This window comes from Benincasa hispida, chromosome 2, assembly GCF_009727055.1.
Source record: "Benincasa hispida cultivar B227 chromosome 2, ASM972705v1, whole genome shotgun sequence".
Taxonomy (NCBI): domain Eukaryota; kingdom Viridiplantae; phylum Streptophyta; class Magnoliopsida; order Cucurbitales; family Cucurbitaceae; genus Benincasa; species Benincasa hispida.
Genome location: NC_052350.1, coordinates 52,953,207 through 52,971,058, shown reverse-complemented (window position 1 = coordinate 52,971,058; position 17,852 = coordinate 52,953,207). Strand labels below are relative to the sequence as shown.

Sequence of the window (17,852 nt, the reverse complement as noted above, 5' to 3'; positions counted from 1 at the left end):
AAATTAGGGACCAAAATAGACAAAAATTTAAAGTGAATGGAAAAATAAGATTTAAAAAAAAAAAAAAAAAAAAACTTCCACTTTTTAGCTGTTTATTTTTGTTATTAAAAAAAAAAAAAAAAACATTCATTCTAGTTCCTAAATTTATAAATAGTGTTTATTTTGGTCTCTATTCTTAAGATTATGGTAAATTAAAAGAATGAAATTGCATCTAACACGAATTGAGCAAGATGAAAGTGAACTAAAATGCGACTAATGTATCCAAATAGTGAACAACCAAAATCTTAGAATCCAAAATTACTTTTGAGATCTCCTATAGAAAATTGTTTTGATTCAAAATTGAAACCTTAGTTTTCTTTTAGCATGTCTAATTTTTTTGGTAGTCTAGTCACCTAAAAATACAAATCATCCCACCATTCTGTTCAATATTTAATAGAATTTTAATAGAAGGGACTAAAATAAGCAATTTTTAAAAGTTTAGAGACTAAAATTGACTTTTTGAAAGTTTAATGACTAAAATAAAACTAGATTCAAAGTTTCAAAGATGAAAATAGATTTTTTTTTTTTTAATGGATAATAAACTTTTAGTTAATTTGGAAAGGGGAGCATATTTTGTCCTATCTATATTTAGTGCAAAATTGACCCAACTTTGTATATATTTTATATATATAATATTGTGTTTGGGATTTCTTTTGTATGATTTTTGTTGTTATGTATAAAAGAAAATTCTATTATAATAATAAGAAGAAAGAGATGAATGGGAGAAAATTTTGAGGAAAAAAACAAATGCACACCTAACTTGATGATCTCATCTTTCCAAAGAAATTGTTGGTCAGTTAAAAAAATATAGTTTCTTATGCTTTACAATTATATATTTTAAACTACTGCATCCTACCTTAGATTCTCTTCAATGGCTTCTCCATCTTTTTTTCCCAATAAGGGAGGGTTTCTTTTAATTATTATTATAATAATAATAACAATGATAAGAATAATAATAATAAATTCTTGATGTGTGAATCCAGCTGAACAAGATTAGGTCGGATTGATTGGTTGTTCAAGGGCCACGACCCACATACCTAGGACCTGCCCAAGGAGCATCGTTGTATGCTTAAAGGAGAAGATCTACCAATTTGATACTTATCGAGTTGAGATGGGAGATCTCCTCCCTACAATGGCCAAACAAGAGAAATCCATCCCTACCGAGAAAACTCTCTCAAAGAAGACAAGTTCTATTTCAAATGGATACTCAAAACTTTCTATTACAATCCTAAATTGGCTATTTATAGCTTTACAAAGAAAACAAACAATTAACTAATTAATTCTTAAATACTTGTGGTTCTTGTGGTTTGGGAGAAGGTGGTATCAAGTGAGCCATCAAGAATTTTAAAACTCTTTGCTATGATTAAGGGGTCGTCTGAGCTTTCTATGCATATAGGTGCCTGTTTTGCCCTTCCTCTGATTGTAAAGTCTGACAACCTTGAGCTTGTCAATGTTGTTAACGGTGTGGGTTGTTATATGTCTGAGCTGAGCTGCTTGGTGGAGAAGATTGTCTCTTCTTCCCAGGTCACTAGGGTGGAGTTAAAACGATTGTTAAAGCAATAGGTGTTAAAACGAGATATTGTTCACTCACGGTAGGAAAAAAGTTTACCTTGGATATATTCCAAAAATTGTTGGAACCACGAATTTGATAGAATATGCACCTCACAATTTTGAAAATCATGGTAGTGAAAATTCTCATCTCATCGACCATCAAAGAGGAGTCTAATTCGTTGTAAAGTTATAACAAAAATAGTATATTGTTAAAGCAACCCCAACAAAACCTAAATCGATGAACACTTTGAGTAACAAAAGTTATAGCCATTTTTTTAAGAAGTGTAAAATAATGGAAAAAACAGTATATAAAATTAATTTATTAAGAATATAAGAAATATACGGTTAATTTGTTAAAAATGTATATAAAAATTTATGAAAAACAATTCAAAGATTTGAATAAAATTGAAGACATATAAAGTAATAAAAAAAACCATTCAAACATTTGAATAAACTATATGGATAAAATGAAAGTTAATAATATATGGATATTTAAAATATAATTTGGTAGAAAAATTTGGATATTTAATTAAGGTGAGATTAATTCGAAAAGTGGTTAAACAGAATCTAAAATAATAATAAAATATGGAGATTATGTTAACTACATGAGCAAAATTAGGAGGAATATAAGCAATATCAGCAATTACCTGATTTTTATTCTAAAATTACTGGTATTTGTAGTTTTAACTTGTTAAAAAAACCATAACAAAATCTAGATCGATAAACACTTTGTGTGAGTAACACAAGTTATGGCCTTTTTTTACGAAATGATATTTATTTTTTCCAATCATTAAAACAATAGCAAAAACAGTATATAAAACTAATTTATTAAGAATATAAGAAATATATAGCTAACTTATTAAGAATGTATATAAAAAATTGTGAAAAACAATTCAAAGATTTAAATAAAATTGAATACGTATAAAGTAATGAAAAACCATCTACGAATTTGAATAAAATATATGGATAAAATAAAAGTTAATAATATATATACTTAAAATATAATTTGGTAGAAAAAACTAGATATTTAATTAAAGTGAGATTAATTCGAAAAGTGATTAAACAAAATTTAAAATAATAATAAAATATGGAGATTATGTTAACTACATGAACAAAAAAATTAGGAGGGCAATATTTGTAGTTTTATCAACAACTACTACACGGGCAAATCATGATTTAGAAATTTGTGACCATGTGCATGTCACGTGATTTGTCATAAATCTTATTTCAATTTTATCATTTTTTTATAATAAAACCTTAAATTTTACTATAAGCTTCAATTTCCCTCATAAACTTCCTTTAAAAAAATTGATTAAACACAAATTAATTATAATTCAAATAAAGCAAATCCATGTTTTAATCCTACAAACAAAGCTTAAATTTCATTTTGGTATTGGTGTGTCTTTAAAGAAATAATCATTTTAGTTTTCAAACCCTATTTATAGTGAAATTTCTTTATTAAACAATAATATATATCATTCAAAATTTCACTTATTTTTTCTTGGAAATAATATATTTTTTGTCCTTAAATTTTGGCTCTAGTTTCTATTTGGTCCCTAAGTTTTAAATGTTACACATTTAGTCTTTAAGTTTTGAGTTTTATTTCAATTTTGTTCATAAGATTCAAAATGTTACAATTTTACTCTTAAGATCTGAGTTTTATTTCAAATTGGTCCCTAGGTTTCAAGATTTTACATTTTTAACCTCAAATTTTCATTAAATACACACTTTCAATCATTGACGCCAATTTCTTTTAATTAATTATAATTTTGAAATGAAATTTTAAATTTAATTTTAAAAGTCATAAAAATAGTGAAACTTAATTAATTATAATTCTTTTAACGATTTTTAATTTATAAACATAAATTAACTCTAAAGACGAAAAACGAATATCTGGTGAAAAATCGAGGTTAAAAGTATAACTTTTGAAACCTAAGAACCAAATTGAAGAAAAACTCAATTGTCAAGGGTAAGCATTTCAAAATGTAAGGACTAAATTGAAACCAAACTAAAAACTTCAAAAGATTAAATATATAAAATCCTGAACTCAAGAATTACGAAAATAGACTAAAAATTTAGGGATCAAAAACGTTTTTTTTTTTTTTTTTTTTTTATCCTCTACCTACTATATGCTCACTTGTTTCTCACCTCAACCAATTTATGAGATTCCATATATATAATATAATATATATAAATTATATTAATGTGTGTATATAATATAGAGATATTAAAATGTTATATTTAATTGAATACTTGTTTATTTGAAACTAAGTTTTTTTTTTTAACATTTAAGTCCCCATTTAATAATCATTTTGTGTTTTATTTTTTTATTTTTAAATAAAGCCCATGGACACTAATTCCATCTCCATATTTCTTCATTTGTTATCTACTTTTCACCAATGGCTTAAAAAACCAAATCAAAATTTTGAGAACTAAAAAAAAAAGTAGCTTTCAAAAAGTTGTTTTTATTTTTTAGAATTTGGTTAAAAATTAAACCATTGTACTTAACAAAAATGCAAATCATTGTAAGAAACGTGGATAAAATAGATTTAATTTTAAAAAACAAAAATAAAAAACCAAATAGTTACCAAATGGGGTCTAAATTAATTGTAATATTGAAACTTAAACATTTAAAAATTATGTTTGAACATTTTAATTATATTTTGGTACATGAAATATTATTGTTTTTATCATGATATTCAATGATTTCTCTCTTTAAATGAAAGTTACATGGAAAATTACTCATTTGAATATATAGTTTTTGAAGAAGATGGAATCATTCTCTTTTGTTCATTTTTTAAACAAAAAATAATAGAGAATAAGGCGATCCTCATTATTTTCTCATGGGAATCCCCACCCTAATCCGTGTAAAATTAAATAGAAAATTTCGTGAAGATGAAGACGAGGACAACGAATGCAATTCTCTAGTCAATACAAACTCAAAGTTATACTATCTCTCTAATCCATTTGTTAAAACCACATTACATATTTAAAAAAAAAATCAAAATAACTATTTAAAAAAAATATTCTGAAAGTTCAAAAGACAACAAACATACCTAAAATTTCAAAGAAAAATATTTTGTACTTTATGATTTTGTTTATATCATTAGCATCGAAACTAGTTCTACACACGCATCGACTATTATCATAAGACTAGCCTATTACATTTGATTACTAAAAAGCCTTAAAAGGATATAATAAAATCTTAGATACATGATCACCATGACTTGAATCTATTTTCTCGAATTCATTTAAAGAAAGTATATCGGAGATTGAAACAATAATATTGATGGTTTTGTAAGAGAGTTGCAGCCATTTTGTGGCTAAAAGTTTCTAGTTCTTGCAGCATTCTTGAGGGCTCCAGCAGAGACAGAGGAAGCTGGATTAATGGCCTTCCTAATCTTGAACACATTCCAAGCAGTATTAGCACAATGCCCTGCAGTTGCAAGCACATTCCCAGTTGCTTCCCCAGCACTTTCCCCAAATCTATCTGACACCATTCTAGTTGTAGCCTTTGTGGTTGCCAAAAGTGCTTGCTTTTCAGCTGCTTCTACTGCATCCATCATCTTGTCTGCAATTTATCCACAGTTTTTCATGAGATTTTTGTATCTAGTTGTGTTAATGATGAATGACTCAACCCTAAAAAACCAATGAAAACTAACTTTTTACTTGTGTCATAGAGTACTTAATCGCTTGATGCTTGGTATCGTTGCTAGGGATGTTTTACCCACTGCAAAAAGATCGTAGTCCTATCCTGATGTCAATGTCTATTGCGATTTTCATTTTTTTCTCACCGCTTCGCCAATTAGGAGGGCACCCGCAAGGCTGATTGACGAAATGGTGAGAAAAGAATGAAAATCGTTATAGACATTGACATCAGGATAAGGCTATGATCTTTCCGCGATGGGTGAGATGTCCCTAACGTGATACCAAGTATCAGGCGGTTAACTACTCTATGAAGTAAGCAAAATGTTAGTTTTGGTTGGATTTTTAGGAGTGGGTTCTTCATCACTAGCGCGTCTAGGATAGGATCATCCATATAATAAATTTAATTTTTTCATTTTTCCAACTTTTTATCTTTGGAAAAGGAGGGGAGGGAAAACTCAGAGTACTTACTGACTGCATCTAATGATGCCAACAGCACTTGCCCTGGAACCATGGCAAAGAAGGCCCTTCCTGCTTGGGATTTCATTACAGGACCCATCACTGATCCTGAGGCTATCCCAACCAAGTCTAGCATGGATTTGCTCAGCTGCTCAGTCATCTTCGACAGTTTTCTTACTCTAAGCCATTCGTTAATAACAAGCCAATCAAGAGCATATTTAATAACATTCTCGTTTCTTAAATTTGTCAAGCAAAAACTTGAAACGGGAATCTTACCAAATGACCATAATATAGCATTTAAACGAGATTTCATTGGTTCTTTTGACAACAATGACGCTTACTATTTTAAGCTTTTGTTGTAGTTTTGTTCCAAAGGACCATAATATAACATTTAAATGAGTTGAGATCTGATTTGTTCTCGTGACGCTTACCGTTTTAAGCTTCTGTTGATTGAAGTTTTGTTGTTTTGGGTGGCACTAGGAGAACTTCCTGATCTTTTTACACCTGCAACTGGAGGAGGATTGTTAAGAATCATTTCACCTCCCTTGTTTACCTGATAATTTGATGAATTTTTCTTAGCAGAAGAAACAATCTGAATCTGTTTTACTAAAAAATAAATGAAGTAATACCTGATTGGCATAACTATTGCTACATTTGAAAATCCCCTGCACAATCTGGCCAGTACCTTGTGCAATCGCCTTAGCCAAAATGTTATTGTAATCGTCAATTTTCGGCGCATACTCCTTCCAATTAATGTAGTTCATGTTGTTTGCATTACACGACGACGACGAGAAGCAAGAATTGTCCTTCAAAAACAAATCCAGCCAGCTCAAACTGCTGCTGTTTTGCTCCAAAAATGTCACTCCATAGCTAAGAGGATCACCATCTTTCATTGGCAGTGAAAACAGATAGTTCAAAGAGTTGAGTTTCACTACAGGCTCATCTTTAGTCAGAGGCCATTGAAGATCCTCGCCGACTTTTACGATCGTAGCAAGGGAAACGTCGTCTTCCATGATTCTTTCAAGTTTAAATTCTCCATTGGCAAGTTCTAGAGCTTCTCCTCCATCCATTAGATGAGCACTACATCCTGATATCTGTAGAAGTACTTCTTGTTTGAGCTTTTTGGGTTCAGGGCTTTTCTGAGGAGATTGGATTGGGTTAGAGGCTTTCATGGAGGGTGGAGATTTGGAGGGACGAAAGCTGAAACACCCCATTTTAGTTCAAGGTAATTGCAGAAGGAAGTGCTTTTGTTTTTCTTGTAATGGAAGTGTGTTCTTTACTTGTGATTATATGATAATGAAGGAATCTAAAAGACAGGTGAAATCTAAAGATTGGCTCTTGACGAAGTTGTGTTGTAATTGATCCTTTTGGGGTAACTTTATTCGATTCTTCATGAAGCATTTTTGCACTAAAAGAAAGCGACTCTTGGTGGAGAATGAGTTTTAAAGGCTATTTTTTGGTTGATGCCTTCAATCAAAGACGCTTAAGACTATGAGAAAATCTTCTGAGATAGGAATAGAATTTTAAGGACAAAATGCATCATATTTGGTTAAAATTTGAACCTCCGACTTTGAGGGAAGGACTTATGTTCCTTCAAATTCAAAACACAGTGGCAGAGCCATAAATTTTATATAGGAACACTACATATACAAGTCTAACAAAAAATTTGTCTTCTACGAGTTTTCATGTTTTGAAATCGATCCTATCTTTTTATTTACTTATGGTTTGAATAGATAACAATATAAATAAAATGCAGCATTCTTTGAAATGTTACGTTATAACTAATTAGAATATTCACTGAATAAGCTGTACTAAATTGTTTTGATTTTGTACCAAAATTCTTAAGCGAAAAGAGTATGATTTTGAGGTTGACTAGGACCTTTTTGTAAATGTACTAATATGAACTTGATCTCAAATATTATAATTATAATCATACATTTTGGTTCTTAGACCAAGATCTACAGATAATTTTTTTAGATAATATTTTTCTTCTTTGAAAATGATACCTCTACAATTTCTATTGTTGTTTTTCTGTTATAATATCTCTCCATATTAATTTTGAATTAACTCTACAAAAATATTAATAATAAGAATATTACATTCTATTATATAGATTTAAAGACATTAAAACTTAAAGTCTAAAAAAATTTTAAAACTTACTTGCCGAGAAATGAATGATACCTTTTTAATTGAATGTTCTTGAGATTGAAAAGTGAATTTCAAAAAAAAAGGAAAAAGTTTATACAATGCTCAGTCCGGTTGCTGATAAAAAAATATATATTTGATTATTAAAAAACGACACATTATTATATTCTAAATGCCTCATTGTTTGACCTACTTTCTTTTATTATTCTTTATATGAGTTGGACCCATTAGAAATGAAAAATATGGTAAAAACTCATACAAAATCTAAAATAAAATGTGGCAAGCAATAAGAGTTGAATCGCTATATGTTGCCAACCAAACAACCCTCGTGCCAACAAGCCAGCATCGTTCGCTTGTTACTCAACTTGAACTTTTATATATATATATATATTATATATATATATATATATATATATATAATTATATATATGACTTTAATAATTATAGTAAAAATACAAAAGATGAATAAATTGAGGAGGAGCACGTGCCCACCTCTGGCCCCTACGTGAATTTGCCCTTGTCAAAATACAAAGTGTTGATTTATGTAATAAAGAAAACAAATCACTAGCATTAACCTAGACAATTTATAGTAATTGTTTCTAGGGTTTTTTTTTCCTCCATACCGTCCAATTTACCTTCAAAAGCGAATAAGAATTTTCAATTATCAAGCGGGTTTGGTAATCATTTGATTTTAGATTTTTAATTTTTAAATATTTTATCTTGTTATTTACTTTTCACGAATGTTTTCAAAAACCGAAACAATATTTGAAAAAGAAATAAAATAAAAACTTGTTTGTGTTTATGAAATTTAGCCAACAAATCAACTCTTTTTTTTAAGGAAGATCAAACTATTGTAAGAAATTGAGACAAAATAAACTTAATTTTTAAAAACAAAAAACAACCACCATTTGTTTGTTTTATAGAATTTAGCTAATAATTCAACACTTTTATTTAAGAAACATCATGCTATTGTAAGAAATTGAAAGAAAATAAGCTTAATTTTCAAAAACCAAAACTAGGCCCCCATTTGGTAGATATTTGGTTTTTTATTTTTAGTTTTTTTAAAAATTATAGCCTATAAATACCAATTTCTTCTGACTATATTATCTACTTTCTACCAATATTTAAAAAAAACTAAACTAAGCTTTGAAAAGTAAAATAAATAAAAATTAAAAAAAAAAAGTTTTATTTTTTAAATTTGGCTTAAAATTCAACTTTTTTACTTAACATAGTTGAGAAGATATAGGCTTAATTTTCAAAAACAAAAAATAATAAATCAAATAGTTACCAAATAAGGTATAAATGGTTACAAAACGAGATCTTAATTATCATGCTATTGGGTTGGTTACAAACTTACAATTGAAGCAAAAATAACTCTCATAAATACTCCCCCCATGGCACAAAGAGGTAAAACAGTTTTCTTAAGATTAAAAACCCACAATAATAATCACTACACTGTCACTGCCAGACTTACATCATTACAAATAAGAAACAAGATGGAAAATCACAAGGTTGCTGCTTCACAGCTGAAGTTTACAAGGTATAATTGAAATTACAAGAATCACATGGGGAAACAAAAAAATCACTGCCAATTTACCCAATCAAACCCTGGCAAGCTGGAGGTTGGTGAAGAAGAATCAAATGGATGTAATGGGAACAAAGAAAAGAATGAAGAGAAAGTACCTAGAACTCTATTATGATCAATCAACAAATGGAGTGGCAGAGTATTACCAAAGAATTTGAACTGTCAATCCACTCTTTCACCTATGAACTCTATGGCCCTTCCCCATGAGATCCCTAAATGGGAACACATAATCAATCAATAATTAGCAGTTCTTGTGAACAACTTTTCTATCCTAGCTATCGAATTTCTTAGGTTGACGCCACTGTGCCAAAGTTTTGGCTAAGGAGCCTAGGAATGAAACCTTTGGAGCCATTCCTTTCTTTCCATACAAATGCTTTCCTCCCAAATCTGTATAAATTGGACCCATATCGACTTTCGGTATACTTCTTTCGATCTGCAGAGCATGAAAAAACAACTATTCATCTAGTAGTCGGAACTGGTTGACTATACTTTTATTACAGACAGAATTTTCTTGCCTAGTGAAAAACCAAAGCAACAACCTCTAGACGTCGTCATGCAAATTTCTTGACAATTTTTAATAAGCTTCACGCCAGTTCACTGAACAGAAAATATAACGATAGGTTTAATCTTCTCATGTACCTTGTGTATCTTTCCATCTTTCAAGTAGTATCGGATGCCGGACCAGTTGATTGATTGAGAAAAATGAGAACGTATTGCAGAGATAGTGTACAAAAAGTTGTCCACCAAGATGGCAATGAATACCTGGCGACAAAAAAATGACATATTCACTTGATCTAATCAAAAGATGCCATGATATAGCTCTCTTCAACAGTGTTTTAAAAAGCCCTCCTAGGCGAGCGCCTAGGCTCACGGGCCAAGTTTGGCACCTCACCTACCTCAGGTGATGCCTTTTGTGAAGCCCCAAGGCTCAAAGCCTTGCGCCTTGGGACTTTTTCATTAGTTTTAAAAAATATAATAATTAGGGTATTTCCTTCTTTATTAACTAAAAAAATCAAATTTACTAAGTTTAAATGCAAAATTTCTTATGTTAAAGAAGTTCTTTTTTTTCATATTTCCACTTCAACTATCCTTTCTCTTCTTAATGTGGTATTTTTATATGTAGTACGTCTCATTCAAAAAATCTGCAGACTATTGTGCTTTATTGTACATTCAGCTTTAAAAAACACTGCTCTTAAAGATAAATTAGAACGTCAAAATCTTGGACGCTAACATGTAAAGCCAAGAAACCAGGCTGTATTATGTCTACCAAGCTTATCTTCCAAATAACAAGCTATAGACACTTACCAATCCCCAGTTGTAGGAAGCAAGAGAGAGCTGGGGAGATTCCGGAGACAGAATGTTGCATAAGTGAACTTCTACCCTTGTCAAGTTCCACATTGAGAAGAGTTCAATAACAGTGCACGCAGCAAGACTGCACACCATTGTCATCCCTATGAAAGAAGAAAAAACGGTTAGCTGTGACATGACAACTCAAAAACTGTAGAAGGCAAACAAAGCTCCAATTTCACGAGGGGAACACATGGGCATTCAGGTAGAGGTGAAGAAGATAAATTCATGCATTCTTAGAAGAGGACTTGATGCGAGTATTATATTTACAAGTGCGCTTTCTAAACAACTCAAGTGGCCATTTTATATAAACCATTAATAACTACGTCAATAACCACCAATAATCAATAACTGTATAAACCATTCTCGGATCATTGGATGCTTAAAGCCTTAAACAGCCTCTTATCATTCAACAAATTCATTTTCAAATCCCTACTTGTTCACCATATTGGCATTCAGCACTGAGCAAAGTAAACATGAAATGCAACTCGCACAAGGATCTCAAGAAGCAGGTTTGGTCTGAAGTAATACTGATAGCCTAATTAAAATGAAAGCAGTGTGCTCACCCACAGAACTAAAACCTGTTTCCTCGAGTGAGTAACCTTTAGTGTAGAACCGTAGTGCTGCAGCAACGTGAATCATAGACATCAAGTATGGTGCCACAAACCCCCATGACAGATAGCAGTGAGAAGTAAACAGTGCCCGGTTCATTATCTTGTTAACATGAGACGTGTATGATTCCAAAACAAATGTTTGCTTTCTCAAGTAATTCCAATACCTGCCATATCAATCAAAGAGGTCAGAAACATGGAAGTAAAAAAAACACGATTGCTAGACTGTATTTGTCTATATAGATATCAAACCTTCCCAAGTTTAGATCACTAGCAAGAGGATGAGGGAAAATTGCAACAGGAGGTGACGTAATAAGCCTCTTATGAGCACCTGAAAAGAAACAAAGCATGCATCAACGGAAAAGCAACCCTCAGATACCTATAAAATTATATTTGACTTAATTAATTAAATGTAAAATTGGTTCGTTAATGAAATATTGACTAAATGTAAAACTGTGCTTCTATTTCATTAAAAGCTGCAAATCCTGAATTACAAGAGTACCCCTTCCCCTACGTATTCTTATTCTTGATAGGATCAGTAGTTTGTATGTTACCAGCTATAGCTGCTAGAGTCATATCGTCTGAGTATCCACCATCTCGTAGTCCAGAGACCACTCCATAACGGTCATATCTAAAATCGTCAGCATGCATCTGTAACAAGTCAAATGAAGCTATGATTACTTGATTGCTTACACATACATAGTTACAAAGATGTGAATCTACTCACCATCATGCAACCTCCCCAAAGAAAAAATGTCTTTCCACCAGTAGCAAAGCCCATTGAACAAGGCTGTAAAGCACATAAAATTAAGGAAATTCTTTCTCAGACTTTAGACCCAGCAATTCCACATAAAATAATTCCTCTTCTTCTAGATAGTGTAAAAATAATCATATCATACCATATGATATTCATAGATGCAGTAACTCCCTAAACTCCCCGAAGGTAAATCAAGAGGGTATCCAGTTTGAATAAATATCTGCGTACAATGTAAGCTAGAATTAAACATAAAATTGAGTTATAAAGCAATATATAGTCCAAAAATGAACATTCATACAAGAAATTACTCTTATTGGATAGTAACATTAACTTACATCAGGATTCTTTTCCATCTCAGCTGTAAGGGCTCCAATTGTTCCAGGATGTAACCTGACATCGTCATCCAAAAATAGCACATATTTGCTATCTTTATGCATTTGCTCCACCCCGACCTGCAGAAGAGTATTAGTTACTCAATGTTAATAAGAACCATATATAATATCCTCTCATACAAAGAATGAACAAAATTGGCCAAATTGGTAATAATTGGTTTTATTGGTTTAGCAATAGACTAGCTAATTGCTAAAGTAACTGATAAGACTAGGGAGAATAGACCCAAAAAAAAAATCAAAACAGCATTCTAGAGTTATTTTCTGGGTACACCCTACTAGGGTTATGGGGAAGGATAAGTACAATATTTGCCTGACAATAGAATTCAAGAACCATAGATCACTCTCTCCAGCTCAAACAATAACTTGCGTCCCCTCAAATAGCCTCACCCTTCCCCTTTTTACAGTTCCAACTAACTTCACTGGGCAACAAGCCACAAATAATCGTTTAGCCCAAAGGAACATACCGTTTACACCCACAAGTCCGTGTGTCACCCGACACAAATTTCAATCTTCTAAAGGTCCTAACCTAGCCCCACGCCATTTTCCACCTTATTTCTCCTCTCATTTGTAATATTTAACATTATCAAGCCCTGACATCTTCCTTCTACCACTTGTGAGAAGTAGATCACTGTCCTCAACTTCTTATCAAAACTTGCCACTCAAACTTTAACCTTGTGAGTACAAACTTGAATGTGTACAATGGCATAAAAACAAAAGCAAAAAACTGTTTTCGGAATAGTTTGTCAAATATGTTTGAACTAGACTCCAGTATGCCATGAATACTAGTAGATTAACGTATACTCAAGAGGTCTGGAACTATCTAGTAGCCAGTACATAGCATCCCCACCAGAAAGGCCACCTTTTAACAACCCATAGGTACTAACTTCAATGGGCCACACAGCAATAGGATTGACATTATTATGTCCAAATCCTCCAGCCCAACATTGTTTTCAAAATAATACAAACATCCAAAAAGATTTGTTCATCTTCATTCATAAAAGCTGAAGAGGAGGCAGATTATTTCTGAGACAAGTTTTCACGACAGAAAGTACTAAAACAAGATTAAACAAATTTATCACATACCAACTGATTGTGAATTTTTTGGCTGCACGTTGTTGCTAGGCCAGCCACAAGAATTCTAGCATCCACATCATCCTGAAAAAGAAAACAAAACAAAAAATAAAATAATAATAATACATAAAATTGTCAGGCAATGAGATAATGAGAAACAGTTCTGCAACCCGTTGAACCCTAGGCTTCATGTGAATTATGAAGAGTGATGACAAGAACTATCTAACGGAAACAATTGGTGAAGAAGAATGAATTCATACAAACCCTGTAATCAGATAGCAACCGCAATACAGCATTGTAAGCAGGGTCCTCCGTACTTTCCACCACAAAAAGAAATTCTAAAGGACCTCCATAAAGGGATGTCACCTGGAAATTTGTTGATAAATGAACAAGTTAACATAATATCTTGGAACAGTTTTAATTTGCAACGGGACTAAGTTAAAACAATGTTCTTAGGGAATAGAGTACTAAACATAACCATTTTCAGGAAATCTAGAGCTAGAAATATAATAGCATGCGAGTTATAGGCAGATCTGTTAGGTACTTAAGTACCTTGGAGAACAACACCCCAGGGTGCTTAAGTACCTAACAATGGTATTAGAGCCGATTGTTGACGTTCCGGAGTGGAACTGGCGGAGGATTCTAACCAGGTGTGGTCGAGTGAAGTATCGCCAGAGTAGCCGCCGGAATGTCGGCTTTTTGGGAATGAGATATTGTTAAGAACCAAGGTAGTATGGGATGCCTTTGTCTCACATAGGTTAGAATGTGATGACTAATGTGGTCCTTGAGTGGCTTGGCTCTCCCACCCCAATAGCTAGCTTTTGGGGTGTGGTTCTCCAATCATCTAATATGAGGGAAACTACCCGACCTGGAGAATTCATAATTTATTTTCTAAAGTAAAATGGTAATAAATACGATTTTAAATCGATTTCCTAATTTATCATTTTTCTTATCTTATTATGATAAAGATAATAAGAATATGATAACTTAAGTACACATAAGTAAACTCTTAACAAAAAAAAAATTAAAAATCAACATTCCTTGAATGAGAGACATTGACAATTATTCAAGGAAAGAAAATGAAAGGAAAATTTGTTTTTTTTCCTAAATTTGCAGATGCATACAAAAAAATCAATCCCCCGTACCCCCATCAAAAAGGAAAAGAAAGAAACTCACCTGACTTCTCCAATTGTGCAAATTATGTTCTCCAAAGCCTTTTAAAGGCATAATAACTGTCACTCTTGGTAGATTGACCTGATTGGAGTGCTCAAGTTCACTGATGTCATTGCAAATGAAAGCAAAGCTATTACCAGCTCGAACTCTCCCCTTTATACGTTTAATCTCTCTATTTCTGCAGAAGGAATAGGAAACACAACCCATTTTAAGTTAAAAGGTGCTAAACATTAAGAGGCCACTCAACACTCGTCATCAAGAGTTTATTAGATCAAACAGCGTTCAGATCATATGAGTACCTGACATAAGCAGCACAAGCCCACCCAATAGCAAGAACTAGGCATATTAAACATCCCTACAACAACAAAAAAAAAAAAAAAAATTTAAAAAAAATGAGACTTCGGTGAAAAGATAGAAATATCTTCACCGAGTTGGAATTATCAGCTATAACATTACAGTGGATGAGAGAATCAGACATGAAAGAAGTTCAATGACTATCATCAAATTTAAACCAATAACACATTTCCACATCCAGATACAATTTCAACTTCCAGCTTAAACAAGAACTAAAAAAGAAATGACGGCAGCATGTAGATATTTTCAAACCGGAAAGAAATTGAAATAATACGTATTCAAACTTTACATTTCCACGACACTACTACTTCAGCCACTAGAAAAAAAAATTCAAAAACCAGAACAGAGTTATAGAACTAACATACTAAACCTAAGCTCAAAAAGGCGTAAGAAAAACGAATTTCCATTCTAGGTTCTCAATAGAGAGAGCAAAAACATGAAAATCAAGAGACAGCGAAAAAAAGTAGAATAGCGATGGATCTGAAAGTAAAAAGAAAGAGAGAGAAAGTAACCTGGATCTGAACGAAAAGCGCAAGAGGAGTAGAGAAGGCATTGCTAAGAGAGAAGAGGAAGGAATCAAGAGCGTCAATTGAAGGCAATGTTCCTCCCCCTCCGTCCATTGAAAAGGGGAAGAAAAGGAGGCGGAGGCGGAGGCGGAGGCAGAAGAGAAACCCTAGAAAGGAAGAAAAACGCGCATCCCTTTCTCCGTCAACCGGAAAGGAAAAATCAGATCTGCAATGGACGGAAAATTTTGTCCGGCGAAAGAGAGAGAGGGAAAAAGAAGAGAAATGAGAGTCGTTGAGATTATATAATGGGAAGAAGAGGCTGGGATTGGATTTGACCACAATTAAATTTAACCAATTTTGTGAATTAATAAGAAGAGAGAGATTGAGAAATGAGAAATTGAAGGTTAAAACGAGAGACGAGGGAGAGACCGTTACATATGGTCGGTTCATTGTATTTATAGTTAACAACCATAGCTTAAAAAAAATAACTAATTAATTAATTAACTTAACCCTGCCACCACCGTGTGAGTTTGCACGTGTTAATCCCTAAATTAATTAATTAATAAAGATGCCGCTTCTTTTATTCGAATCTCCTCTCCGTTTCCTTGCTGTCGCTTTTATTACAGCCTTTTTCTTTTTTCTTTTTCTTTTTTTTTTTCAAACCTTTTTCCTCTAAATATCTAACCCTTTTCTTGCTATTTCCCCTCCATTTTAAGCCTCCACTTATCAAATTTTGGGCTTTTGTTTTTTGTTTTTTTGTTTTTTTTGTTTTTTCCTTTTTCTAATTTCATTAAATAACAGCTCGAATATCTAAATTTTGTAAAAGTAATAATTTAATCTCTAAATTTTAGTTTGTAATGATTTAGTCTTAAATTTTTAATTTTGTAACATTTTATTTCTTGAATTTTATTATGTAATAATTTAATCTTTGTACTTTAAGTTTTGTAATGATTTAGTCTTTAATGTAGAAATTAATATTAAAGTTTAAACCTATAAACTAATTAAAAACTCGATATTTTTATAAAATACATAGTCTACATCGTAAAATAATAAAAATTGACATCTAATTTTGATGAATTTTTTCACTTTCGAAACTAAATTGTTATAACTTTAAAAGTACAATAACTATATTGTTACAAAATTGAAAATGCATGCACTAAATTGTTATAGACCAAAGTTCAAACACAAAAAGTTTAGAGATCAAAAGTGTTTTTTAACTGCAAAAATGATTTTTAGGAGTGAAAAAATCGTCAAAATTACTTTTATTATCTTTAAAATCACTCTATAACACACTTTTAATTATTCAAACTTAAATTTAATTATATGAAAAAATGTATTTAAAAATATAAAATTAAACATTGAATTGATTTTGAGAGATTAAAAATATGTTTTTGAAGTACTTTTAAACATGATAAAAAATGATTTCAACAATTTCAAAATCACTCTCATTGCATATTTGGGAGTGATTTGTGAAATGGTTAATATCACTTCTATTGTGTTTAAAATTACCTTGAAACACGCTTTTAATCAATTCAAATCGATCCAATGTTTAATTTTACATTGTTAAATATATTTTTCATACTATTAAAATTAATTTTGAATGATTAAAACATTTTCAAAGTGATTTTGAAAATGACAATGATTTAAATTATTTTATATACACTTCCAAACATGTCTTTAGTCTTTGGCCTTTAATCAATTTACTAATTTACATGTACTTTTAAATTCGTAATAATTTAGTCCTTTAGTCCACCTTATCTTGTACTTTCAATTTTGAACAATTAAGTTCTACCATATATTTTTTTAACGACTTGATTTTTATAATTTATAAACACACTTGACATGTAATTTAATTTACGTGTATCTTAATATTATTTTTCACAATAAAGATCAAGGGTCTGGATTGACTAATGAAAAAGATATTTTCAAGAAAAAATCATTTTTATTTAAACTTTTTTTATATAAAAAAATGTTTAAAATAAACTTAGAAAGTGTTCCAAAAATTATTTTAAATAGCTCAAACACTTCAATTATTTTCCAAAATGACTTATTTTCAAAATTAAACACTTGAAAAGTTACATCAAACACACTCTAAATTATTATAAATTATAATGTACTAGGATTAAATTGAATCATTATAAAAGTATAACGATTAAATTAATTTTCATTAAGTTTGGAGACTAAATTGTTGTAAATTTAAAAATACATACACTACAA

General features: G+C 31.2%; 2 protein-coding genes across 3 annotated transcripts; both read right to left on the bottom strand.

The window, feature by feature from the left end:
- Positions 1–4,765: 4,765 nt before the first annotated feature.
- On the bottom strand, positions 4,766–6,908 carry LOC120070807 (senescence/dehydration-associated protein At4g35985, chloroplastic-like). The gene is made up of 4 exons (XM_039022690.1): positions 6,324–6,908; positions 6,126–6,247; positions 5,707–5,873; positions 4,766–5,161 (listed from the first exon to the last, which is right to left on the bottom strand). Exons 1-4 carry the CDS (start codon positions 6,906–6,908, stop codon positions 4,914–4,916), a joined length of 1,122 nt encoding a protein of 373 aa, XP_038878618.1. The 3' UTR covers positions 4,766–4,913.
- Positions 6,909–9,234: 2,326 nt separating this feature from the next.
- On the bottom strand, positions 9,235–16,061 carry LOC120071859. 2 transcript variants are annotated; one of them, XM_039024261.1, is made up of 14 exons: positions 15,642–16,061; positions 15,075–15,130; positions 14,779–14,953; positions 13,867–13,968; positions 13,615–13,686; positions 12,475–12,591; positions 12,282–12,359; positions 12,110–12,172; positions 11,937–12,033; positions 11,635–11,713; positions 11,338–11,549; positions 10,730–10,875; positions 10,064–10,186; positions 9,235–9,857 (listed from the first exon to the last, which is right to left on the bottom strand). In XM_039024261.1, the coding sequence occupies exons 1-14, from the start codon at positions 15,747–15,749 to the stop codon at positions 9,696–9,698; spliced, it is 1,590 nt and encodes a 529-aa protein (XP_038880189.1). In that variant the 5' UTR covers positions 15,750–16,061; the 3' UTR covers positions 9,235–9,695. The 2 variants fall into 2 exon arrangements, with proteins under 2 accessions (XP_038880189.1, XP_038880190.1); XM_039024262.1 differs by lacking the exon at positions 15,075–15,130.
- Positions 16,062–17,852: the final 1,791 nt, after the last annotated feature.